Raw genomic sequence first — 27125 nt, 5'->3', positions numbered from 1 at the left:
CAGTTGTTCTTATTACACAGGAGTTCCAAACATTGTGTGTGTGTGTGTATATATATATATATATATATATATATATATATAGTGCATCCAGAAAGTATTCACAGCGCTTCACTTTTGCCACATTCTGTTATGTTCCAGCCTTATTCCAAAATGGAATTAATTTTGTCCTCAAAATTCTACACACAATACCCCATAATGACAACGTGTAAAGTTTTTTTTTGAGGTTTTTGCAAATTTAATAAACAAAAAAAAAACTTTGTTCTACTCCTTAGAGAAAAGGTGGACAGGTGTGTTCCGTTTTCTTTCTTGGGTTTAGAGTTCTTCACGCCAGAAGGTTAGTTGTTTAGTAGAAGATGGAAGAGTACTGCTGTTTTGAAGCATTAAGCAGCATTGTAAGGGGTGCTTCAATTAGCCGTGGGACCTAATGTGGGGTTTCAGCTCCAGGGAGTGCCCAGAGCTATTCAGTTATTGCCTGCGGTAAGCCATAGCTAAGTGCCCAGAGCTATGCAATTACCGCTTGCGTTAATATCGCGACTAGCCCATGAAGCACTATTCAACATTAATGCAGGATAGTGTAAGCCGAAATCTGCATTATGTGCATCACCAGAGTTAGTCGCGGTCAGAAATTGAATAGCTCCGGGCACTTTACTCAGGAGTTAAAACCCTTTGGGTATGTCCTGCCCCCTAAGAATATTGTATACTGTAGTTCCTATATTAAAGAAAAAATCCACTATGTTGCATATAGTGTCCCCCTCCCCCCTTCAATCACATACATTTAAGCATAAATTGCTACATAGGTGATAATGTGTAACTTTACCCACCTATTTTATTGCAATAAAAATGCTTTGCAAATGCCACTAGATTAAATAAGTCATTCAAATCCTGGTATTTGCCATGTTCTGGTACTATTAATACGTCAGAAAAAAAAGGCAAAACAAGTAGGTATGATTCATTTACCAGAGCAAATATATTTTGGGTTTCATTGCTGGACACACAAAAAAAGAACAAATATCATATTCCTGGATTCCTTAATAACAGATAAACCAGACATCCCTTGTGGAAATCACTGCAAACACAGGTGGCCCTGCTCTATTAGGTTAGGATGTGAATCAGATAAACCTCTACAATGATTTTGCCATTTGTTCTGTTAACGGCAGACGGTGGAACTCCCATTGTATGCTATAAATAGTAGCCTGCAGTAATACATCCAATATTGTACATTAACATATATAAAATCCTGTGAAATACCTAGGTAAATAATAAAATTACAAAAATCAGGAGTGTTCAATTCAGCTTCCTATCTGACCCATCAACTTCCAGTTTACAAAGTATTAAATGATAGAGAAGACCAGTTGTCCAGGGAAGCATTACATACCGTAATGTAATATGAATTACTGACTGTGTACGTATTGGGGGAATATTAAAATGGCAAGGCACTTTGATTTCATTTTATAAGGGCTGTTAGATAGGTATTTAGCAGATGGTAGTAGAAAAGATTTCATCAAGACTCTTTTACATAATGAACATTGTCAACATTTGCCCTAAATGTTTTAATTTAGGAATATAAACATACCACCTAGCTGAGAGGCTCTAGTATTCACTGTTTATTGTGTACAACTGTAGTAAAATACGCCATAATATTCAACATTAGCAAAGCCAAACACGTTTAGGAAACCACTACTCTTAATGAAATAATGCAACCATGGGTAAAAAGAGTGAAATATTTATTGGGATGATTAAGTCTCTAATAGGAAGTTAAAACTAATAATTTTACTTTTTTTTTTTAAATCACAGTAAACCATAAAAAGGGTTAAACCGCTAAACTCAAAAATCATCTCCAACATGTTAGAAAACATATAAATGTATTTAAATAATTATAAAACAATGTAAAACAGAAAGACAATGGCAATATATCCACTGCTGCCACATGACAAGTGTATAGAAGTGTTTTTTTGTTTTACTTTTAAGCAATGCAATCCAAGTTGTGAGACTACTTAAAGAAATATAAAATAATTCCACTAGCACTGGTCAATTTTGAACATTACATTGTAGATGTTTGGCTTAAAAGCTGAGGGATTTATGCCAATGGTAACTTATTACACTATACCCTCAGAGACTCAGCATGTTCTGTATAGTACTCATATCAAAATACTTTAGTGTCCTTCTCACACCTGTAGGGTGATCCATTAATACATTAGCAGACATTAGGAACATCCTGCATTCTCATGTAAAGTGGTTCCCGGCCACAGAATGATTGCCTTTTCTGTGAGAAAAATGACAGGTACAATTTTAAAGCTGTGAAGATGTAAAACTATTTCATGGCCGAGTGTTTTCTCATCTCATGTGAGCAGGATATCAAACAAAATGATCACATCTTGGTGCAAAAAAAAAAAAAAAAGTTTTCTTATTTAATGAAAAAGAAAGTATGAAGAACAGAACAATACTTAGAAACATGCATGGATTTTACACATATTTATATTTAGACAGAGTCCAATAATTACAATTCATAAGTGCACAGCTCCCATCCTCAGTGCATTTACCCCAAAAACATTAGCATGAAAATATTGTTCTCAAACGCTATTAAGCACCAATAGTCAGTCTACAGACCTTTAACATTCTTCAATATGAAAAAGACATTTTTATCCAAATCACCAAACAGGTTATTATTGTACTTACTGCACAGTCTGAGTATTTACAATGCATTAAGTATCAGCACAAACTTCGAAGAGAATTGCAGTAATGTATTAGGTTCTGAAGAGTACAGAGAAGTGCGATAAGCATTCTAGCGTTACTGATGTTTGACGAGGCGGCAATTACTTAAAAAAAAACAAAAAAACCCCCATCACTTTTTTCTGAAGTTCCAGTATTTTAAGTGTACCTGTCGCCTACATACACTGAGGACAGTCAGTCATTGTGTGGGGACGATTGTTCAGCCTGCAAATTCACTATTTCCTGGAAAATTAATAGGTTGCATTCTAATAAATATTAATTCTGCTCAAAGTGGCTCCTTTCATCCTCCAAAGGCATCAAGTGCATTTGAGAATTTAACGCAATCAAAATTCCACAGGGCTAAACAGAGAAATACTAACAAAACAAGGACATGACAGTGAGAATTTCAGATAGCTGAATGACAGACCACTGACAAATTAGCAGCTAAGTTATTTCCAGTTTGAGGTCTAAAAAAATTTTTATTCTAGATTAAAAATATGCTTACACTTTATTTGAATCCAACATTGTGAAGAAGTTAAAAAAATAACTTATGTGTTAGTCATTCAATAGCGTATTCTGTATGTAGCAATACTTCACCAACAATACCAATAGCCTAGACAGGTTTCATTTTGACAGAATGTACAACGAAAAGCTGTAATAAAGTTGGTGCTCATGTGCAAAGCACTATATGGGTGCTCTGCTCGCCTTACATGGTAAATCTCTGGCCCTGTCTACACTCTTCCTTTATGCAGCACAAGCTTGGTAAAAAGCCAAAGAAGGGAGGCAATATCACAGGAAATTCCCTCATATAATGTGATGATTAAAGATACAAATGTATCACCCAAGTGCTAACCTTGATAAATGTGATGTTTAAGTAATAGCAATTATTGTAGAATAAAACAGTTAATAGTTTAAACAGTGAGATTTATTTAAAATTGGAATTACAATAAAAAAACATATGGGGCAAATTACAGATATATAAATATAATTAGTTAATTATTGTTGCATTTGGATCCACATAAATGTATTTATAATACAGTGTAGATACAAATATAGATGTAATTCTGGCCGGGGAATAGAGAACAGCACAAATGGGTAACAATAGACACTACAGAGGGAGATTGTGAAGAGGGAGGAGAATGTAAAGACAGGACTGTAACAGTGCAAGTAATGAGGGGATGGGTGGGGGGGGGAGACATGTAAGTCGCACCGATGGACATGCATGTTTTCTTCTTTTATTTACAATTTTTAATAAATTCCACTGTTTAAACTATTCTTAACAGCTGTTTTTTTTCTACAATAATTGGTAGTACTTACACATTACATTTATCAAAAGGTTACTGCTTGGGTGACACATTTGTATCTTTAATCATTAAGCAGTAGGGGGGTATAATGTGATGATACAGGACATGAAAACTAACGTTATAAAGGAACAAGTACATAAACAGGAGACATGCCATAACAACTACACCACTCTGCTGCTTGTACATCTTATACCACCACTAAAAGAGATGGTAATCCTCAATAAATCAACCCGCACTCTCATTTCTAAGAGTAATTGTTTATAATATACAGTTATTTAAGTATTAATTCCCATACACAGGGCATCAGTGGCCAAAAGTCTAAATATATGCACTTATCGGGAACAACTGATTTCAATTCAGTATGAGTGGCCACACTCCACTGACTCCTCAATACAGCAAGTGTTCCTATAGCCAACCTCTAACAGGGAACTGAAAGGACCACAAATTCAGCATGGCACACGTTACTATAGACAGGAACTATACTGCCCAGTCCTGACAGCAGTGCATGTTATTGTAGCTGCACACCAAAAATTCCCTGTATTTATTAGAATAATACCAGGATATCAGCTATGAAAACTGCAAACAAGCCTATAACAAAAAATATATTATATATTTCCAGATCCATGGTGCCTCCAGCTCAGCTGATCCTTAGCTCCATTAGCAAACACATGACTGCACGTCTTTGTCCTGCTTCCTGGACATTACTACACTCCTAGATTTTAGCGCAATATAGGAATAGAGAGGGAAAGGCAGCACATGAGAGATGTGTTCCGTCTATTTGTTGAACAGTTGCTAATGAAGGAAAGGACTGAAATGGTCAGGCTGCAGATAAAACCTGGATATACTAAATATGAGCTAACAGTTGATTCCAACAGAATTATAAATGGCAACAAATTACATTATTTGGTGTATTTTTGCTTTGTGGGACATTCTCTAGCATAACTGAAATTGATCTCCCATCTAAAAATGAATGAAGTGCAACATTTGTCTAATAACTGCTGTAGAAATAGCCCCATTCTGAATTCTACTGATAAATAACAGTTTACTGGTTTGTGCATTTCTCCATGAAAACATGCGCAGCAGTCACATGAATGCTATTATATCAGGAATTGTGCCCGCATCACCATCATTACAGAGCCAAAGACATGGTGGCATGGTATTCAGCAAGCAATAAAGCCTTACGCCTATTTACAGTACAAGCATGTAGGTAACTTTGGTACAAGAAGGACAGCGCCACAGACTGGCAAAAGGCCATCAAACTGGCCCAGATCAAATTTGCTTATAATCAAAGTAATACTTTTTTTTTTTTTTTTAAAGTGTAGAAAGATAATGTATGAAATAAAAATAAAATAATAATGTAAGACTATGGCCTTGAAAGCTAGCAGATAGGTGACAGGACGTGGAAAATGACAAGGTCAGGCCAGCTGACCTCACAAACCATGCCAGTAAACGTGTGTTAGAACACAGTAGTTGCAAACTTAAAGATTTTTAATAAACTGACAAATTCCACCAGATCAATGACGCAGATGACTGCAAACATTGTATGGATAGACTATATAAAGCCAAAGGGAAGATGGCTTTACAAGTTTTTTTTTTATCATCTGTTTTGATAGTTATTTAATTCTCAGACACATTTAAGGAGGTGGTAATTATTTCATAAATATAAATTAACAAATTTACACTGCATTTATAATCACAAATGTATTATTGTCCAAAAAAAAAAAATCCTTAAAAGGAAAAACCCAAATTGAAATCACAATAAAATATAAATATAGCTCAAAATACAATGGCAGCTAACACTTTAATACCACAAACTTTGAGATTTATTGTTAATGAGGTATTACATAAATTGTCCGGCAGTGTCCTCCTCCTACTGGAAATATCTAAGGCCAGCAACCAGAAAGAACTTTTCCAAAAATACTTCAGAGTCAAGAACCGCAATGTGGGCTGCTCGTCCAATAAGAGAATTTGCTGTGTTGGGTAATGCATGAATGACGTCATATCGCACTAGATTACAGTCTTTGTTCTGCAGAACAGGTAAAAGAATGTTTTGGATCATCTCCGCATATACAGGTCCTACAAAATACAAGAACAGGTTATTTATAAAAATAAAAATTCACATAGGAGTGCCTTTGCTATAAAATGTCAGTTTTTTGCAGCTCACTCTCTCCTTTTTCTTATTTTATCATCAATCATTTTTATTTAGAAAAATATCAATATATGGAATACAGAAAGAAATAAGGGGACAGGAGGGGACATATGGAAAATCCAATACACATATCAAAATAGGGACTATAACACAGTCTGGAATACACCATTAATTATACACTGAAGTGCCAAAAGTCGTGGGATAGATGCCTAGTCTAGTGTAGAACCCCCTCTAACCCAGCAAAGTGCAGCAACTTGATGTGGCATCAATTCCACAAGTGGACAAAAGACTTTTGGAGAGATGTTGACCCATGCAGTCTGGATAGCTTCCCACAGCTCCCTGATATATGTAGGTGTAGGATCTTGGGTGCGAATGGTCCTTTCCACCATTCCCCATAAATGTTTATGTCGGTTCATGTCGGGCAAACGTGGTGGCCACACCATTTGTCTGAACACTCCAGAATGCTCCTTGAACAATTCTGGACAACTTGGGATCGATGACAGTGCATTATCCTGCTGGAATATTCCATTGTTGTGGGGGTACTTGAAGTCCATGAAGGGCTGCAAATGGTCATCAAGCAATGCGACGTAGCAGTTACCTGTCAATAGTTTTCAGGCGGACCAGCGGCCCCAACCCATGCCACGTGAACACACCCCACACAATTATGGAACCACCACTAGTCTGCGCGGTGCCTTGTTGACAACTGGGGTCTATAGCTCCACAGGGTCTGCACTATACCCGAACCCTACCATCAGCCTGAAACAACTAGAACTGTGACCCATTTGACCACGTCACATGTTGCCAGTCCTCCAGGATCCAATTAGCAATGTCACGAGCCCAGGAGAGGCACTGTGTCCGGTGTTGTAGTGTTAACAGGGGAACTATGGTGAGTCTTCTGCTCCCATATCCCATGGAAGCTAAAGAACGCTGCACTGACCTGCTGGATATGTGTCTAGTACCTCCTGCATTGAATGTGGATGTGATTTGAGCCAGTGTCGCTTGTTAGGTACCACGGACAATTCTGGCCAGATGCCGCTGGTCAAGATCATTAAGAACCCATGGTTGGCCACTACGCTGTCCACTGTAGGTGGTAATGCCTTCCATGAGGTATTCCCGCTACACACGTGACACTGTAGATCGAGGAAAGTTGAATGTCCGCACAGCTTCAGAAATGGAATATCCCATACGTCGGGCACTCACTATCAAGCTGTTCGTACTCCAATAATTCACGTCTCCTTGCCATGAGCAGCCTAGCCGGTGTTCAAACTGACTCACAAAAGGTCAGATTACAACTGATGCAGGTCTGGGCATTTCCAAAATGTCATAGTACGTCACACGTCACCTAACATTACCTTTACATACTGCTATCATATGACTTTTGCCACTTCAGTGTATTATAACAAAAAGAACAGAGACAACTTGCAGTATATCAAGGGGAACCACTTTTATTCAAACTAAATTTAAATGGGTTAGACATTAAATGGTTTATGTGTGAACTGAATACCTTCACCATCTGTTACATATTCATAATAAAAAAAACACTTCATGATCGGAGATGAAGCCAAAGATGAATAGGGTACATCCAGGGGCATTGGGTGCAGCAGTAGATTCTGGCTTCGTCCCCAAGGCTCTGTTCTTGGACCTTTCCTTTTCTCCCTATATACATCCTCTTTAGGTGAACTCAAACTCCTTTTACCTCCAATATCATCTCTATGCAGATGATACTCAAATTTACCTTTCCACCCCTGAGCTCTCCCCCTCGCTCCTCACCCATATCGCCAGCTGTCTCTCTGCTGTCTCGTCGTGGATGTCCCAGCGCTTTCTTAAACTTAACATGTCTAAGACTGAGCTGATCATCTTACCACCCTCTTCCACTACCTCACTTCCCACAATTCATTATCTATTGATGGCACAACTATCTCCTCTAGCCCCAAAGTGCACTGTCTTGGAGTTATCCTAGACTCCTCCCTCTCCTTTAAACCACACATTCAGCACCTCTCGCAGTCCTGCAGTTTCCACCTAAAAAATATCTCCAGAATTAGACCCTTCCTCAGCCAGGATGCCACTAAAACCCTCATCCACTCGCTGGTCATCTCCAGATTGGACTACTGTAACCTTCTCCTAGCTGGCCTCCCAGTCTCTCACCTCTCTCCACTACAGTCGGTTCTCAATGCTGCTGCTCAGCTCATCTTCCTCTCCAGATGTTCTACATCTGCTTCCCCTCTCTTTCAAGCCCTACACTGGCTCCCCTTACCCTTCAGATGCCAATTCAAGGTTCTTATACTCGCCTACAAAGCCCTCACCAAATCCTCTCCCACATACTTTTCTGACCTCTCCTTTCACACTCCTGCACGCCCATTTCGCTCAACAAATGCATGCCGCCTCTCTTGCCAACTGATTACTTCCTCCCATTCCCAAGATTTTGCCTGTGCTACTCCCTACCTTTGGAATGCTCTCCCTATCAGACTCTCCACCTCTCTACAAATCTTCAAACGGGCTCTCAAGACCCACTACTTCATCAAGGCCTTCCAGCACTCATCCTAACCCACCTCATGCTCTTTCCTCCCTATCTTCCCCTTCTGTGTCACGCCTGTCTGTCTGCCCCTCCCCTTTAGAATGTAAGCTCTCTCTCGAGCAGGGACCTCTTCCCTCATGTGCTTTTCTTTACATTTTCTTCTACTCCTTACTCCCCATAAGGGCACCTAACACGTGACTGCCAACTCCCTGCTGCTTACTGTGAGTGCTTTAAACGCTATTGCAGCAATGTATATAAATCGTGTCCTTGTCCTGCACTGTAAGTTACTTGTTTCTTGTTCACTTACTAGTTTTATGTACTATGTAAGGCGCTGCGGAACACTTGCGGGGTTGTATAAATAAAGGATAATAATAATATATAAACAGTCAGGAGTGAGATACAGTCTATGTAACAATTTAACATGCATTTTGGAGTGGTTAAAGCATCTGGACATACAATAGGACATTGCATAAATTAACCCCCACTGAGCATCAGAAAGTGAGCCAATTCCCAATGGACCTTAGAGGGCAATTTAACACACTGGCAACAATTGATACAGAAAATAATCCCAATATGAGATGTCCATTGCTGGAGGTGAGACAGGAGAACAAGTCTATAGGGAGCCTACATAGTAACACTAAAGGACAAGAAACATTTTCAAATCAATGGCGAATTTGTTAGTACTTGAATAAGTCTTGATAGGGAAGACCGTAATGATCTTGCAAATGTGAAAATAAAAGCAAGATGCCACCATCCATAAGATGCCAGCGCCGGCACCACGGCAGGGATAGGATGCTGACACCTGTCGGTAAGTATCCTAACCCGACTCCTGGGGATTCAGTTAGAAAGGGCAACAATGGAAATATTAGTAGTAGGGAGAGAGACATCCTTAAGCTGCAAAAGTAATTTATCCCAAATCTGCAATGAGACTCTCAAGGAGAGGGTGAAAGAGCCGAAAGGGTGTATAAACTTAGGCGTCCACAAGAGATACACTAAGGGGTACTCAATGCAAGTTGCCACTTTGCTGGCTAGCAGGTTCAGTCCCTAAATTGAGCAAGTACTGATATCTACTGAGATTAGGGAGCTCCAATCTGCCCTTATTGACTTTTCCATATATATTTAGTCAATACAGCCTGACACATGTCAATATTTCCTAGTGAAGAAAAAAGGGATTGTACAACATAGATACATAATCTTAGGAAACTGACATCTAAAACGCAGGTGGTAAACCCACGAAAAATCATAGGACAACCAAGACTTAGTGAATGGCAATAATTGTTCAATTAATGGCGGGAGGTTAACACCAAAAACAAGGGAAAGGGTTGGAGGGATATGAATACAAAGATATAAAATACTTAAACCTAGCGTGGATTGTGGTCACATTAATCTCAGGGAGCTTATTAGGTAAAGCTTCTGATTTTGAAGTACTCAATTTGTAGTAGGAGGCCCTACAATAACCATCTAATAAGTTATGGAAACAGGGTAACGAGACCAAAGGCTCTAAACCAAAATGGAGAACATCATCCGCAAACTCAAAAAAGTCGTGTTTCCATCCTTTGCTCCAGGGAGATCTCCTGCAGCACAAATTTTAGAAGCCAATAGTTCAGTGGCCAAAACAAAAATAAGAGGGAAAAGGGGGCATCCCTTATGGGTTCCATTAGTGATGGAAAATGCTTCAGACAGAAACCTATTGCTAAACACTTGAGCAGAAAGGTCACTGAAAAGAGCCAAAATAGAAGTATTTGGTCCTGGAATCCAAATATAGAGAGAACAGTATGAATGAAGAACCAGTTTGTGCAGGGCCTTAGAAGGGTGACACTTATTGTGATCCTCAACCTCTTGAAGCAGAGATTCCAACACCTAGTGAGATTGGGCATTTTGCCATTTATGTCTAGCACCCATTTCAATGTCGAACTACAACCTTAAAAGCGCACCAGATGTTACAAAAAAAGCGTCAGTCAGGGATTTAGTATCTAGGTACAAGGACGGACTATTATCCAAAGACTGCTTAGTACAACATCTGTCAGAAGGTAAGCAGACAATCTTCAAGAGCGTGGAGGCACTTTTGAAAGGGAAAGGTTCCACGTCCACAATAGAGGAGCATGGTCAGACCATGTAATCGGCAGAATGGACACTTATCTAGAGTGCTGCCACGTCTACTTATCAGCCAACAGTAAGTCAATGCGTGGATAGGAATTATAAATAAGTATAGTCTCATCCTGTGGCATTCTGCAACCTCCAGACATCATATGTCAAAATCCGGCAATAGGTTTTAAAATGCTAGGGAGGCCAAAGAAGGGGGTTGTCAAGATCTATCCAGGTGGGTTGTCAAGATCTTGGGCTAAATTGAAATCACCTAAAACTAAAAGATAACCCCTCCTATTTTTCTGCACCGCTGAATAGACTTTTCTAGAGTAACCCAGGGGGGTATCTATGGTCATGGAAGGTTGGTGTACCTGAAGAGGAAAAGTGGGTCTCTTGCAGAGCTACCACATCTGCTTTCTGTTTGTGGAAGGTGGACAATGCTAACCTAAATTGTGCAAATTTAAAGTTAGCAAGGGGCACCGAACACCCTAGTGTATATTATTTCAATTGTATTTTATGCAATTATGATATTTGTGTTATTTTTGTTTGACAAGCATCACCTGACTGATTCTTATAGTCAATATGTTTTTCTCTGTGCCAAAGTAAATACTTCTCCTTTTGATTCTTCTCAATTTACATTCCTCTATACCAGTGTTGGCTAACCTTGACACTCCAGCTGTTGTGGAACTATATATCCCAGCATGCCCTGCCACAGTTTTAGCATGCCCTAACAGCAAAACTGTAGCAGTGCATGCTGGGTTATGTAGTTCCATAACAGCTGGAGTGTCAAGGTTAGCCAACACTGCTCTATACAATAGTACCATTTTCTAAAAGCCAGCTTCATTTAGATCTCTCTCCCCTGAACACTTCTCTAGCCTGCTAGAGTGATCAAATAATGATCTCGATCCATCCATGGATCGATGGAGAACAGAGTCGTAGCAGTGTTTAAATGCGTCCTGTGCTGGCCCGCCCCCATAGCACCTGAAGTCATGACATGTGGCGCATGACATCATAACATTGCAAGAGGGGGAGGGGCCAGCAGTACCGGTAAGTGCATGGGTGACTGAAGCATCCTAAGGATGCCCAGATCGGATGTACAGACTGCATCTAAAAAACGCTCTGGCGGTGCTGCAGCAGTGATCCTGGCTGCAGGGTGCCTGGAACAGCAACCTGCTAGCCAGAAGCAAGGGCAGTGGGGGGCGATGGTGCCTCATACACCTAGTTACCCCCCTGGTTGAGAGAGTGGTTATCCGCTCCCCTTGTTTCAAAAATGTGGTCTTTCTGGTATAATTTCAGGTTGAGCAGATGGCTAGCCGGTTGGCCTGGTGTTAATATGTATAATTAAACTTTTCCTTCCACAGCCCAGTATTCATTCTCAACCGTGTTTGCTCCTTGTAGAAATGGAAATTTAAAATTGACTACTCCTTTTTAAGGTACCATAATGAAACATGATGCTCTCAGAGTATCATAGTTCAAGGTATCGAGGCTTCCATATTTAAGTACCTCTAAAGCTTATCTGACTAGCAGTTTACTGAAGTAAGCTTGAACCCCCCTGAAATTTGTAGGTATTCTCTTTAAATTGAACTGCTGGTGATCTATGTAAAAATTATTAATGTGGGTCGAATTCCTACTGCCAATTTTTAGAATAATAAAATAAATAAAACAGATTAACAGTGACATTTCACAATGGGTCATTTTACAAGTTCCACACCTGACTGTTTGTCCTTAAGAGCAGTTTTGCACATTTCAATGCGAGCTGAATGATAGGGGACATATCGATCCTGTAAGGAACTGACCAGAATCACATTTCTGAAGTGCTCCAGCCCTGTAAAAGACAACATTTACAAAGGAACAAAAATGAAAACTTGATATCAATTTCGTTCTCATCAATTTATTTCAACTTTTTCTCTATTTTTCGTAAACATATGAATTTTATTAAATATTAATTTACTACTGAAAAGATGGGAACTCTTGGGAGCTATTTTGCAAATATCATCAAAATCTCCATGCTGCACTCTCTGCCAGGCGTTTCCATGACCGGACCCAAACAGCAATTGCGAAAGATAAAAGAGGGCAAAGAGTTCAAAGTACAGTATACACCAAGGCAGAAAGAGATGATGTAAGACAAAATACATTTCTGACAGTATTTTTGTTTCTTTTAGACAAGTCTGACATAAAATTCACAACATAGAGCATTAATTGAATTCTGATTTAAATAGTAATTGTTTAACATTCCTTTTTTTAATTAAATAAACATCATTCTTATAGGTTATTATAATGTACCATATTAAACTCCCCTCCTTTTTTTATTATAATGGAAACAAAATAAATAATTTCACCAATAATTGGTGTTGCACTACTATAAATGAACCGATTTGGTCTCTTTTGCCCATTTAACAGCAAAATCAAAAAGTATTTCTGGGGTAAATCACCTACTTGTGAAGATCCAGTCTAATTACTTCTCTGGCGAATTAAAGTGACTCAATCAGCCATCATTTAGTATTTGCCAAATTTTACTATCCAGCAGTTAATACAACATACTTGAATAGTTTAACTTATTTCTAAAGGTGCGTACACACACAACGATTTTTTGAACGATTTAACTATAACGACGTCGTTATCGTTCAAAAAATCGTTCAGTGTAAAACGATGAATGATTAATGTTCTTGCGCGCTGACGTTTGTCGATTGTAGTTCAGTCAGACTGGCCAACTAAAAGATTTTCAATAGAAGTTGCAACATTTTTCCTTCAACACACAGAAAATCTATTATTAAGTAAAGTAAAACCAACTACTTTGTAAAACGATTTTCGTTCACCTTTTCAAGGGAAAAACTGAACGAAAATCGTTCATTACTTACATCGTTGTGTGTGTACACACTTTTAATGGTTCTAACTTTCTTCTTGTTCTTCGGTGTATTATGGATAAATACCTAATCATTATCTCACAGAGATCATGCATGTTAACACACTAAAGAATAAAAGGCAAGCCTGAAAAAAAATAGCACATTACAGAATACTTGATTGGTTTTAATAATATGATTATATAAAAGCATAACAATGCAGCAAATAAGCACTTACTGCATTAGTCAAATGTGCATAGCACTGGTATAAAACAGCTATTTTACACATTGCTAGTAGCCACACCACTATAAAAAGTCAGTAAATTGTATTTACTATAGGTTTGCATCCATATTAAACATAAACATACCTGGCTTCTTACTGAGCTTGTACAGGAAGGTTTGGCGTGGATCTGAGTGGTCTCGGCAAGTCAGTTGTAATAGGGAACCTGATTTTTTCCACTTCTGCATAAACCACAGGCCTGGGACACAACAGAACACTGCATCAGATACCATTCACAGAAATACATTGCATCCGAAAGTACTCAACGCTTCACTTTTTCCACATTTTGTTAAGTTACAGCCTTATTCCAAAATGGAATATTCATTTTTGTCCTCAAAATTCTACACACAATACCCCATAATGTCCACGTGCAAAAAGTTTTTTTGCGATTTTTGCAAATTTAATAAAACACCCCCCCCCCCCCCCCCAAAAAAAAACTAAGAAATCACACGTACATAAGTATTCACAACCTTTGCTCAATACTTTGTTGATGCACCTTTGGCAGCAATTACAGCCTCAAGTCTTTTTGAATATGATGCTACAAGCTTGGCACACCTATCTTTGGGCAGTTTTGCCCATTCCTCTTTGCAGCACCTCTCAAACTCCATCAGGTTGGATGGGAAGTGTCGGTGCACAGCCATTTTCAGATCTTTCCAGGGATGTTCAATTGGATTCAAGTCTGGGCTCTGGCTGGGCCACTCAAGGACATTCACAGAGTTGTCCTGAAGCCACTCCTTTGATATCTTGGCTGTGTGTTTAGGGTCGTTGTCCTGCTGAAAGATGAACAGTCACCCCAGTCTGAGGTCAAGAGCGCTCTGGAGCAGGTTTTCATCTAGGATGTCTCTGTACATTGCTGCATTCATCCTTCCGTCTAGCCTGACTAATCTCCCAGTTCCTGCCACTGGAATACATCCCCACAGCATGCTGCTGCCATCACCATGCTTCAGAGTAGGGAAGGTATTGGCCTGGTGATGAGCGGTGCCTGGTTTGCTCCAAACATAACGCCTGGCATTCACGCCAAAGACTTCAATCTTTGTCTCATCAGACCAGAGAGTCCTTCAGGTGCATTTTGACAAACTCCAGGTGGGCTGCCATTACTTTTTTTACTAAGGAGTGGCTTCCGTCTGGCCACTCTAATATACAGGCCTGATTGGTGGATTGCTGCAGAGATGGTTGTCCTTCTGGAAGGTCTCCTCTCTCCAAAGAGGAATGCTGTAGATCTAACAGTGTGACCATCTGGTTCTTGGTCACCACCCTGACTAGGGCCCTTCTCCCCCAATCGCTCAGTTTAGACGGCCAACCAACTCTAGGAAGAGTCCTGGTGGTTCCGAACTTCTTCCATTTACGGATGATGGAGACCACTGTGCTAATTGGGACATTCAAAGCAGCAAATATTTTTCTGTACCCTTACCCAGATTTGTGCCGCGAGACAATCCTGTCTCGGAGGTCTACAGACAATTCCTTGGACTTCATGCTTGGTTTGTGCTCTGACATGCACTGTCAAGTGTGGGACCTTATATAGACAGGTGTATGCCTTTTAAAATCATGTACAATCAACTGAATTTACCACAGGTGGACTCCAATTAATCTGTAGGAACATCTCAAGGATGATCAGTGGAAACAGGATGCACCTGAGCTCAATTTTGAGCTTCATAGCAAAGGCCGTGAATACTTATGTACATGTGATTTCTTAGTTTGTTTTTTTTTTTATTAAATTTGCAAAAATCTCAAATAAACTTTGTACACGTTGTCATTATGGGGTATTGTGTGTAGAATTTTGAGAGCAATAATGAATTTATTCCATTTTGGAATAAGGCTGTAACAACAAAATGTAGAAAAGGTGAAGAGTTGTGAATACTTTCCGGATGCACTGTAAATGTTATATTTACAGTTACTATACTTAAGGCTGTATTTAAAGCTAATGATGCAGTGTGCAATTTTGCTGAAACTACTTAACTGAATAATTGTGTGCCTATGCTGCACAAATAAATCTAAAGTTAACAGATTAAATAAATGTAAGAAAAAAAATTATAATAAAAAAACACATTCAAAAGCAAAAACAAAAGTGACTTCTATGCTGCCCCAGGACTACATGTTAGATATCACCAAACCGTAATTAAATTAAAGAAGGTTGAATAAAATACAAAGCCTACTATATTCAATCATTCTAGTAAACCCTTGCTGACGCTGATAGATCTAGCATCTTGTTATGGTGTACCATCAACATTCTCTAATCCTCCATCAAGCAATATATAGAATAACTTATTATAAATGTCTAGGTTTTAAAAGTTTAAGCTTTTTTGTTACAGTCCTATATATGAAAATTTGGCTTTCTATAAACAACTAATAAGAGTTGTCTTAAAATAAATTAAAGTTCATCTCACCTGTATTAACAAGAGCACTGCTGTTATAAAGGGTGCCCAGGTGTGGACCAGACAAGGAAAGGAAAGTGTGCAGCTTGACCAGGTAACATTTGAATCTGGGCCTTGAAAGAACTGACCGTATGATTAAATTGCCCAAAGAGTGTCCTATAAAACTAAAAGTACATACATTGATTATACATACAGTTTAGTCATTGATAATAGCTTATTGTTAAAATCACCTATTATAATATACCAGCAATGTATGCTATTGGTTACCAGTAAAGTGTACTGTAATAGCATATTAGCTACCTGTAATAATGTAAGTGTCTTTCTATGATACAGGAGGTTTAGTGTTCAAAAACTCCAAAAAGTGCATTGGGTACTTTGTATTTTAATAGAGGGGAACTCAGTCACTGAAGGAGTTTTTAACAAGGTGCCCTTAATTATGGATAGCTCACCAGTTAAACAACAGTCTATGATACAGGTAGTTTGGCGCTTGAATCCCTCACAGGAAGGGGATTCATACACGTGTTATTTAAAATATTTGTCATGGAAGAGTATGGACTAGATCAGTGGTCTCCAACGTTAATTGAGGAGTGAGCTACTTAAGAAAAATGAAACCTCCTGAAGAACTACTAAAATTGTCGAAATTTTTTTTTGTCTTGTCGAAGCTGGATAATTGGCTGAGACAAGATCAGCTTAAAATTAGATCGAAACGACGCCATCTTGCGAATGGCCGCAAGACGCCATTTTGCGAATGGCCGCCCAGCGCCATTTTAGCTAATCTCACACTTAAGTACATATGGCGATGCTATTATTAGCATCAGGCGATCGCATATTTTACCATACCACATACACACAGTTGCGCTGTTAACATGTCGCACATTAGCAAATGCATAATACCCCGCATGCGAACGTAGTTTATTAGCTTTGTGCGTACGCATCTGCCCCAAGTTAACCAGCGTCTTTTCCCAAACCCCTAATACTTACACAATGCACACTCACATGAAAGGTTCCATAGCTTTAAAGTGTAAGATTCAAGTTTTATTCATTTATTACAAATGCTGTGAAATAAAGGCTATTTGGTATCTAAGGTTTAATACATGATAAGTAAGCCGTGTTTGGTGTTATACTGATCTGCACTTTCTCAACAGCTTTCTGGTATCATCGGTGTTAAGATCGCAACATGCATTCTCAACTTATGGACCGTAGAAAGTTAAAGCACCAAAATGTACTTTGTAAAACCAACAGCCTAGATTTGCATAAGGCGGCAAAATGGAGATAACCAGCTGTCGGATGCTGGTCTGTGTCCATTTGAATCAACCTGTTAAATGTCCTGTAACAGAAGCACCGTGATGGGGAACCAATGGGATCGCAACGAACCTCTCCATTGTATAGTCTATTTCTGGAAGGGTATAAATGTGTGTGTTCTGACCCCAGTCTTCATGCTGATGATGGAGGTTTCTTGTTGATGCCGGAATCTGGTCCCAGAGTGCGTGCATATGTATAACTGTATCTTGGGTCTGTATAATTTCTTTGCGCTAAATTGTACTTAGTTCACAGCGTGTAACTATCTGTACTTTGCTTGAATAATACTTTGTGCTTTGGAAACACATGTTCAAGGTCTGAAGTCTTTATTTTACTGTATGACTGCGTACGCAAATAGCGTAAATTTTAGAAGGTATAGGCAGTTTTTTAGAAGGTGTAGGCAGGAGCGTATAGAGGTTTAAATTCAGTATCCTTAGTCTAATAACCGAACAATTGAAGGTAATTTAATGAAAAAAAAAAAAACATGTTTCATAGAAAATAAAAATGCATTTAATTATTAAAGTGATATTGTTGTAGTTTGTAAATAACATTTAAGCACAGGCACATTTCACTGTTAATTACCGGCTCCAAGGATGTACGTGCAGTAGAGGAGCAACAGACATAGGCAGGGCTGCTGTGTGACTTTCCTACAGGGCTGGGCGGGAGTCACTCGCTCTGCCGTACCTTAGACGCCGTGGGTGGAACCACGGGGTAGCACATCAGGTGACTGCTGTAGAGGCTGCAGAAATCACCTGATGTGCTTCCCTGTGGCTCCACCCATGGCGTCAATGCCACGGGGGAGCACACGTCAGAGGTCACTTCCTCCTAGTTGACTCGGCAGTACTGCAGCTAGGTGAGCTACCAAAATTAAGACCGCAAGCTACTGGTACCTCACGAGCTACAGGTTGGAGACCACTGGACTAGACAGTGGAAAGAGTCAAGAATATGAAGTGGTTGAGTTTAGATTAGTTGCTAAACTGCTACCCTCCTCAAAGATATGTCTAGATCTGCCCCTGCTGTGGCAAAAGAATTCAGAGAACCTATACCTTTTATGGATGCAAAGATCATTCAGTCGCTTGCAAACATAACACAACTTAAGCAATGCGAACAAAGTTTACCAATGGCATAGTTACCCAATGAGAAGACAACTCTCAATGAAAAGATGTATGAGAGCTAGTGGTACGGAGCAGTGACGTGTGGTGAGGTCAATGGCTGGGGCGGCACACATGTATAAAAACACAGTTTTTATATCAAAACTCTGGTGCATGAAAAGGAGTATAATAGGGGCGGAAGTATGACAGTGAAGGCTCTGCCTCCCCTGCCTACCCTGACTGTACGTCCCTGGTACGAGAAAAGGTAAAGTACTTCATTATGTAGTTAACAGACTTTTAGTAAATTAATTTATATGACTCTTACCTGATTCTGGAAATGGCTAGATTGTAAATCTGAATATACTGTATTATTTCATCTAGCAAACGATCAGTCATTGAATCAAAGTCAGCAAATGTATCATTCTGCGGACAAAAGCAAAGTCATAACTTTTTAGTCCAAATATGCATATGGCTTTTGTGAATTAAACCATACTGCAAAAATGTCGAAATACCACCATTTAGTAATCAATTTCATCAAACTTCTCATTTTGCGGTGATTCTTAATCTACACTGCTACTATCAATGAGCAATTAAAAAAACTGTAGTATCCATACACCCATTACATGGGTAACGTCTACGTAGCGTAAAACTGTAACTACTATAGACCCCTGGTATCACAAACATTCCGCATTACTTTTGGCTAAACTACTACCAAGTACAGATTACACATTTGCTTGGGACTCTAATAATTACCATCAGAAATAAATGATGAGCCCAAGGAATCCTGCTTCTTCGAGTTTTGTCACATATTGTAAATTTAGCTGCCCTTTGCATATAAAACCAATCCCAAAAATAATATAAGGAATTACATCATGGGGAAAATCATGCTCTAAATTTCTATAATAAGTAAAACAAATGTGTTTTTAATCACACCTGGTTCCTCTCCGACATAAGGAAGTCTTTGCGTCCACCAGGCAGTCCCAGCTCAATGTACGTTCTTACTAAGCGGAGATCAGCACTATTGCCTGCCATAAAAATATTTGTTAGTGTTTCAGTTTTACATATTAATGCATCACTTGAGTGAAAGTGTTTCATTTTGGTCCAGCTGCTTCACCAAGTGGTTTGAGCTCATGCAACTTTGCATAGATTCCTATGGCAAATATTTTGAAAAAATGCAATGTTCACTTTGTTTGTAAATATAATACTTTTTGTGCATCCAGAAACTTATTGCACACCACACGTACTCAGGGATCTATGTAGTAAGAGTTTGAGAGCGATAAAGTGGATGGCGATAAAGTACCAATCAGCTCCTGTCATTTTTCAAACACAGCCTGTAAAGTGTCAGTTAGGAGCTGATTGGTTGGTACTTTTTATCCGTCCACTTTATCTCCCTCTAAGGCTTAGTATATATACCCCTTAGTCTTACTTCTCTGTTGGCATCTCCGAAGTGTACAAAGGGTATAGGATTGTGTTCACTTCTTAATTCAATATAAAAAAGGTTTATATAAGGCCTAAAGCCTTACCAGAGAGCACTGGGCCTGATTCAGAGCCGCTCGTAAACGGCCGCTCGTTCGCTCCGAGCGATGTTCGCACATCTGCGCATGCGTATGGGTCGTAATGCGCATGCGCCAACCAGTCAGTGCGGTCGGAAATCGAGCGCTCGCAAAATAGTGAGTGCCTGCTAATTCGAGTGACAGGATGAGGCGTTTGTGGGTGGTAACAGGGGAAGGTGCTTGAAAACGGGGAGTGGAGATCCGAACGCAGGCGTGCCAAACGGTCAAAACGGGCGTTTTAAGGGTGTGCATAATTAGCAAAGCAGCATCATCGACCACGTCACTTGGTTGTTTCTTAGCCTGAACTGTTCGAATGATTGCGGTAGGAAAATCCAACCACAAGCACTGCGATCAGTTCAGACGCCTTTCGATGTACTCGATTAATCAAATAAATAGCGGAGATGACGTAGGTTGCGAGCGGCCAGGGGCGTCTTTACAAAATAGCGAGCGCATGTTTTGTTCGCTCGCTCAGACATAGAGGCGTCAACAGACCGCAAAGAGCGAGCGCTCAATTTAAATAGCCGGCCCCTTTTTCTGAACGAGCGAGCGCAAATAGCGTCCGGCCCACTGTTCAATTGATTGAGATGCAAATGATAATTTATTCTCATAAAAAATATCAATTCATATATCAACATATAAAAAAGCCGTCAATATTCAATAATTCATAAATAAAATATGATATTAATATCTAGACATACTTTAAAATATACAATATCTACATATCAATATGTTATTGACAATAGTCATAGCGCTAATTAAGGAATTGGAGAGAGGACTGCGTGTTACAATTTACTTTTTCTTTGGATATCTGTGGGATAGCAGCAGAAAGCATTATATCCAATATGCGGTGAACTAAAATAGGATTACAAATGGCTGCTTATTGTAACGTGCATGATCTTGAGTACTAACCACTCCATAAGCGCTTACTAACCACACTAACCAATTAGAGAAGTTGGAATCGCATTATATATAATCTTTTCATTTCCTGGATTATTTATACTGACTGTCTCTATATAAAAGCCATTTTGTTATTTCGCTTCAGGGATACTAATCAGTTGCAAAAGGATTATTGCTAACCGTTGGTCCTTTAACAAACTTGGTCTATCAAACTGCAGAACTTTTAAGTGTTCATTGGGACACAGGCTGTCTCTGGTCACTGCTAATTAGGACCAAGGTCCTCATATATGTTTAACACTGGAATCAAACATATTGATATGTAGATATTGTATATTTTAAAGTATGTCTAGATATTAATATCATATTTTATTTATGAATTATTGAATATTGCCGGCTTTTTTATATGATGATATGTGAATTGTTTTTTATGTTGACATATGAATTGGTATTTTTTTATGAGAATAAATTATCATTTGCATCTCAATCAATTGAACAGCGCTCTCTGGTAAGGCTTTAGGCCTTATATAAACCTTTTTTATATTGTGTCAATAAAGGGCACAACACTCTTTTTGGAGAGCGGCAGTTCCATTGTATTGTATACTGTCACCCACTAGATTAGCACCCTTAGTTTCGTCTTTTTTTATACTTCTTAATTCACATCACATAAGAATTTCCTAAAACACATAGCTTTGCAAAAATTTGATATTTTATACAGTATATTGATGGTTGCTGTCTGTTTTAAACATACCCTTTGTCTACTAAGCATAGGCAGCGGAACATAGTTCTATGAGTGTGAAAAGACTAACATGGAGACCTTTTGGCTGAAATTTGCAATCAGAATCTTTGGAATCACAATGGTGCCACCTGGTGGCTCCACCTGTTCTACTTCTATAATTTACTTATGGGAGTTTTCCTTTAAATATTATACTCACCATTCGGAGATCGATATACATCCACCATCAATGAAAAGAAAATATTTCAAAATCAATGTAATATGTCAGACCTGATTGCAGAATATCCCTTAAAAGTCAGGCACATATATGACAGTATTTTTAATAAGTTATATAATTAGGCACCACAATACAATGGTCTAAAACACAGTGTTGAGCACAGACTAATCTGACAATGTATCAACATTCACTGCCGTCCAACGTTATCCGAAACAAAATGAACATTGGGCAGTAAAATTAATTATTTACCATCTAGACCGTGTACACAGACAATTAAATGGATTCCCTCATCACAGCTGTCATCGTCCTCCATGCTGAAGTATGGAACTGTGGAAGATAACTGAGGCACATCGCTGTACAAAAACCCAGGGAGTCTCAATTGCTTCAATTCTTCTTTGGCCTGAAGGAATCTACAAAACACACACTATAAATCAAACCCTACTTCTGACTGAAGACCTGTGAGTGCATATCTTTACATACACATAGATTTCTACATCTTTTGTATAAATAAAATAGAATGGTAGCTTTTTTTCACAACTGGGTGATGGGGGATTTTTCTGTGTGTACCTTCCCTTTCTAGCGCCTGCTCAGTTATAAATTGAAAGACAATTTGCATCTGCTAGTATCTCCTAAGACTCATTATATATTGGTACATTGGTTAGCATTGATGTGCTTGGGTTTAATTCAAACCCAGGAAGCCATCTGTATAAACTTTGCAAGTTCTCCCTGTGTCGTGTGTGGTTCTTCTAATGAAAAGTGTATCCTGACGTGTTTATATATAACTACCCTAGGGAAATTAGATTATAAATTCCACTGGGGCAAAGACTGAAGTACCAAAATAAAATTATATGGCCAACACTGTGTAATAAAGTTGGCAAAGGATAAATTAAAACAGGAGTTTAAAACTGCTTCGACAAAAATAAGCACAACATTACAAAATACTAGTTGAGGAATTTAAAGCTGGCAAATTTAAATGGAGTCAGAAGTAAGCACAACTATCAGGACCAGAAGACAGAGGGCCTGATTCAGACCCGGTCGCAAGCGCTGAGCGCTCGCAAGTGGGTCGATGGTGGCCCAGTGCGCATGCGCACGATGGAGCCGGCTCCGCTGTCCGCATGCCCGAGACCCGGATAGCGACGGGCAAGCCGTCGCTCCGGCTCTCGCACCAAAGGGGTCGTGCTGTCGATGTTAAGTGACAGTACGCCCCCTTTGGTGGGCTGGCTGGGGGGGTGGCTGCCCAGACGGAGGCGTTCCCATGAGAACGCCTAATGTCTGGGGGCGGCCCCACTGACATCACTGACAAGTGATGTCAGTGGGAGAGCTTTCGGCTCTGTTTGAGCCGAAAGCTCTCTGGGGCTTGCGGCAACGTGACCCTACCACAAGGGTCTCGTCGCAAGCCCGATGGTCACGATGGTCTTGACCATCGCGACCATCTTCCTGGCCGCTCGCTATAGCTGCGGGTGGTCACCCACAGCTATGCGAGCGGCCAGGAGGCCATTCTAAAAAAAAAAAAAAAAAAAAAAGGACCGGCCCTGATTCAGAGCGAGCACTCTATCAGAGCGACCGGCTCTGAATCAGGGCCAGAATCCAAAGCCTCATAGCTACATTTGTGGGAAAGGGGGGGGGGGGGGGGTCAGTGACGCTGGTCTACGCTCACGATATCCCTTTATGTAGGGCCAACACATAGTGACTGCACCATCTAGAGTGGCGGCAGCTCAATTTCTACTAGACTGATACAAAGAAATACCTGCCCTGCCATCCAGCTGTCAATATTCAAACCACTCAGAAGTGCACAATTAGTATATAATAAGTTTGTCAGTACCAATCTAACAATAACATTGTTAGAATTAGCATACACATATATAAATTGTAGACACATTAAAATATAACTTCCAGAATGCAGTTATAAAATTAAAAAAAATCAATAACTCAACTAAGCCATAGAATTCGATATGACGAAAACGAAATGGTTCTCAATTCAGCTCCTCTTGGATTGGAATGGCATGGAGCCATTCAGCGTATATTTTGAAAAATGGGCTTATTCACACGTTAATGTGAATTTACAGCAGTTTCAGAGCCTATGAGCCTGTTATAAAGTACAACCAGTTCCTGGTAATAAGGATAAGCCAACATTTCATATTATATGCTGAATTGCTCCATTCCAATTCCAAGAGGAGCTAAATTGAGAGCCATCCCCTCTTCATCATATCGATTTCTATGGCTTAGTTGAATTCTAATTTTTTTTATTTCAAGACTGCATTTTGAGACTTTAATGTGATTACAATATATATATATATATATATATATATATATATATATATATATATACATACACACACACATATACACAGTCAGGTCCATAAATATTGGGACATTGACAGAGTTTTCATATTTTGGCCTCTATTCACCACCACAATGGCTTTGAAATGAAACAAACAAGATGTTATTTAACTGCAGACTTTTAGATTTAATTTGAGGGTAATTCCATCCAAATCAGGTGAACGGTGTAGGAATTACAACGGTTTCTATATGTGCCTCCCACTTTTTAAGGGGCCAAAAGTAATGGGACAAACTAAACAATCCTAAATCTAACTTTCACCTTTTAATACTTTGTTGCAAATCCTTTGCAGGCAATTACAGCCTGAAGTCTGGAACGCATAGACATCACCATACGCTGGGTTTCATCCCTGGTGATGCTCTGCCAGGTCTCTACTGCAAATGTCTTCAGTTCCTGCTTGTTCTTGGGGCATTTTCCCTTCATTTTTGTCTTCATCAAGTGAAATGCATGCTCAATCGGATTCAGGTCAGGGGATTTACTTGGCCATTGCATAACATTCCACTTTTTAACCTTAAAAAACTCTTTGGTTGCTTTTGCAGTATGCTTCGGGTCATTGTCCATCTGCACTGTGAAGCGCCGTCCAATGAGTTCTGAAGCATTTGACTGAATATGAGCATATAATATTGCCCGAAACACTTCAGAATCCATTCTGCTGCTTTTGTCAGCAGTCACATCATCAATAAATACAAGGGAACCAGTTCCATTGGCAGCCATACATGCCCATGCCATGACACTACCACCACCATGCTTCAATGATGAGGTGGTATGTTCTGGATCACGAGCAGTTCCTTTCCTTCTCCATACTCTTCTCTTCCCATCACTCTGGTACAAGTTGATCTTTGTCTCATCTGTCCATAGGATGTTGTTCCAGCACTGTAATGGCTTTTTTAGATGTTGTTTGGCAAACTCTAATCTGGTCTTCCTGTTTTTGTGGCTCACCAATGGTTTGCATCTTCTTGTGAACACTCTATATTCACTCTTGTGAAGTCTTCTCTTGATTGTTGACTTTGACACATATACACCTACCTCCTGGAGAGTGTTCTTGATTTGGCCAACTGTTGTGAAGGGGTTTTTCTTCACCAGGGAAATAATTCTTCTGTCATCCACCACAGTTGTTTTCCGTGGTCTTCCGGGTCTTTTGGTGTTGCTGAGCTCTCCGGTACGTTCTTTCTTTTTAAGAATGTTCCAAACAGTTGATTTGGCCACACCTAATGTTTTTGCTATCTCTCTGATGCGTTTGTTTTGATTTTTCAGCCTAATGATGGCTTGCTTCACTGATAGTGACAGCTCTTTGGATCTCATATTGAGAGTCAACAGCAACTGATTCCAAATGCAAATGTCACACCTAGAATCAACTCCAGACCTTTTACCTGCTTAATTGATAATGAAATAACGAGGGAATAGACCACACCTGTCCATGAAATAGCTTTTGAGTTGATAGTCCCATTACTTTTGGCCCCTTAAAAAGTGGGAGGCACATATTGAAACTGTTGTAATTCCTACACCGTTCACCCGATTTGGATGTAATTACCCTCAAATTAAATCTGAAAGTCTGCAGTTAAAGCACATCTTGTTTGTTTCATTTCAAAGCCATTGTGATGGTGAATAGAGGCCAAAATATGAAAGTTCTGTCAATGTCCCAATATTTATGGACCTGACTGTATGTATGTATGTATGTATGTATGTATGTATGTATATATGTATATATATATATATATATATATATATATATATATATATACACATACACACACATACATACAGTCAGGTCCACACTCCGTGTCATGGGGCATATAGCCCAATATTTGCTCTGGTGCGCTCCAAGGGGGACAGCACCCCCAAACTGTATAAATAACAAAGGTCAGGCGGCACTCAGAGTCTTAGAAAATTCAATACCCTCACTAGAGGGGTTTAATGGTCGACGTTTCGAGGTGAATCCACCCCTTCCTCAGGACAACATAAAGTGAAACATATACATCAAGGCATATATATATTAGGGATGTGCAGGCTCGGATAGGTTCGAGTTTGCACGTGGAGTTCGGATTTTTCCCTCCAAAAAAACGGAACTCAGAACGAGGCAAAACGTCATCTTACATGGACGAACATCATCATTCCTGGTCTTTTGTCCAGGAATGATGATGTTCGTCCATGTAAGATGACGTTTTGCCTCGTTCTGAGTTCCGTTTTTTTGGAGGGAAAAATCCGAACTCCACGTGCAAACTCGAACCTATCCGAGCCTGCACATCCCTAATATATATATATATATATATATATATATATATACATAAAACAATATACACTTACCCCACTGTACAAATATATATATATATATATATATATATATATATGCTATTTCTAACAACTGAACTTTATTATAGACTAATTCGGCACTTTTGATTGGTTTAAAATTGACAGAAGAACTGTAGCGCAGGTTTTTAAAATCCTTGTGCCAATGTTAAACAATTATTATTTCTAGCTCCCACCTGTTTATATTCAGTACTGTCTTATTTGCTACATTCCAGGTGTATTATAATAGCAGATACCTACTAGAACTTCTATTTATTAAATCAAACAAAGAAAGAAAGATGAGAAAGGTGGTAATAGCCATTAAGCATTACGGTTTACTTTAAAATGTTTGACTCTAAACAACCTTATTATGAAAGGATCATGTTTTACCTCCGAGCATCACCCTGTGTTTTTATTGTACATAGGAGTAGAATATATTTCTATTACTCTAATTGTG

At 39.3% G+C, this 27125-nt stretch overlaps 1 protein-coding gene across 4 annotated transcripts in view; it reads right to left on the bottom strand.

Moving 5' to 3' along the window:
• Positions 1 to 1589: 1589 nt before the first annotated feature.
• FAM135A (family with sequence similarity 135 member A) overlaps positions 1590 to 27125 on the bottom strand; it is a 165484-nt gene continuing 139948 nt past the window's right edge. For all 4 annotated transcript variants that reach the window (XM_088471165.1, XM_088471157.1, XM_088471177.1 and 1 more), the window contains 7 exons: positions 22294 to 22454; positions 19578 to 19669; positions 18970 to 19067; positions 16267 to 16418; positions 13971 to 14081; positions 12474 to 12587; positions 1590 to 6089 (listed from right to left, as the gene is read on the bottom strand). In XM_088471165.1, the coding sequence (XP_088327291.1) occupies positions 5884 to 6089; positions 12474 to 12587; positions 13971 to 14081; positions 16267 to 16418; positions 18970 to 19067; positions 19578 to 19669; positions 22294 to 22454 (934 nt within the window). In that variant the 3' untranslated portion in view covers positions 1590 to 5883. The remainder of the gene's footprint in view (positions 6090 to 12473; positions 12588 to 13970; positions 14082 to 16266; positions 16419 to 18969; positions 19068 to 19577; positions 19670 to 22293; positions 22455 to 27125) is intronic.

This window comes from Taudactylus pleione, unplaced genomic scaffold, assembly GCF_031769625.1.
Source record: "Taudactylus pleione unplaced genomic scaffold, aTauple2 ptg000015l, whole genome shotgun sequence".
In the NCBI taxonomy this organism is placed as follows: domain Eukaryota; kingdom Metazoa; phylum Chordata; class Amphibia; order Anura; family Myobatrachidae; genus Taudactylus; species Taudactylus pleione.
Note: the sequence above shows the minus strand (reverse complement) of the source record. Positions and strands in the feature narration are given on the sequence as shown.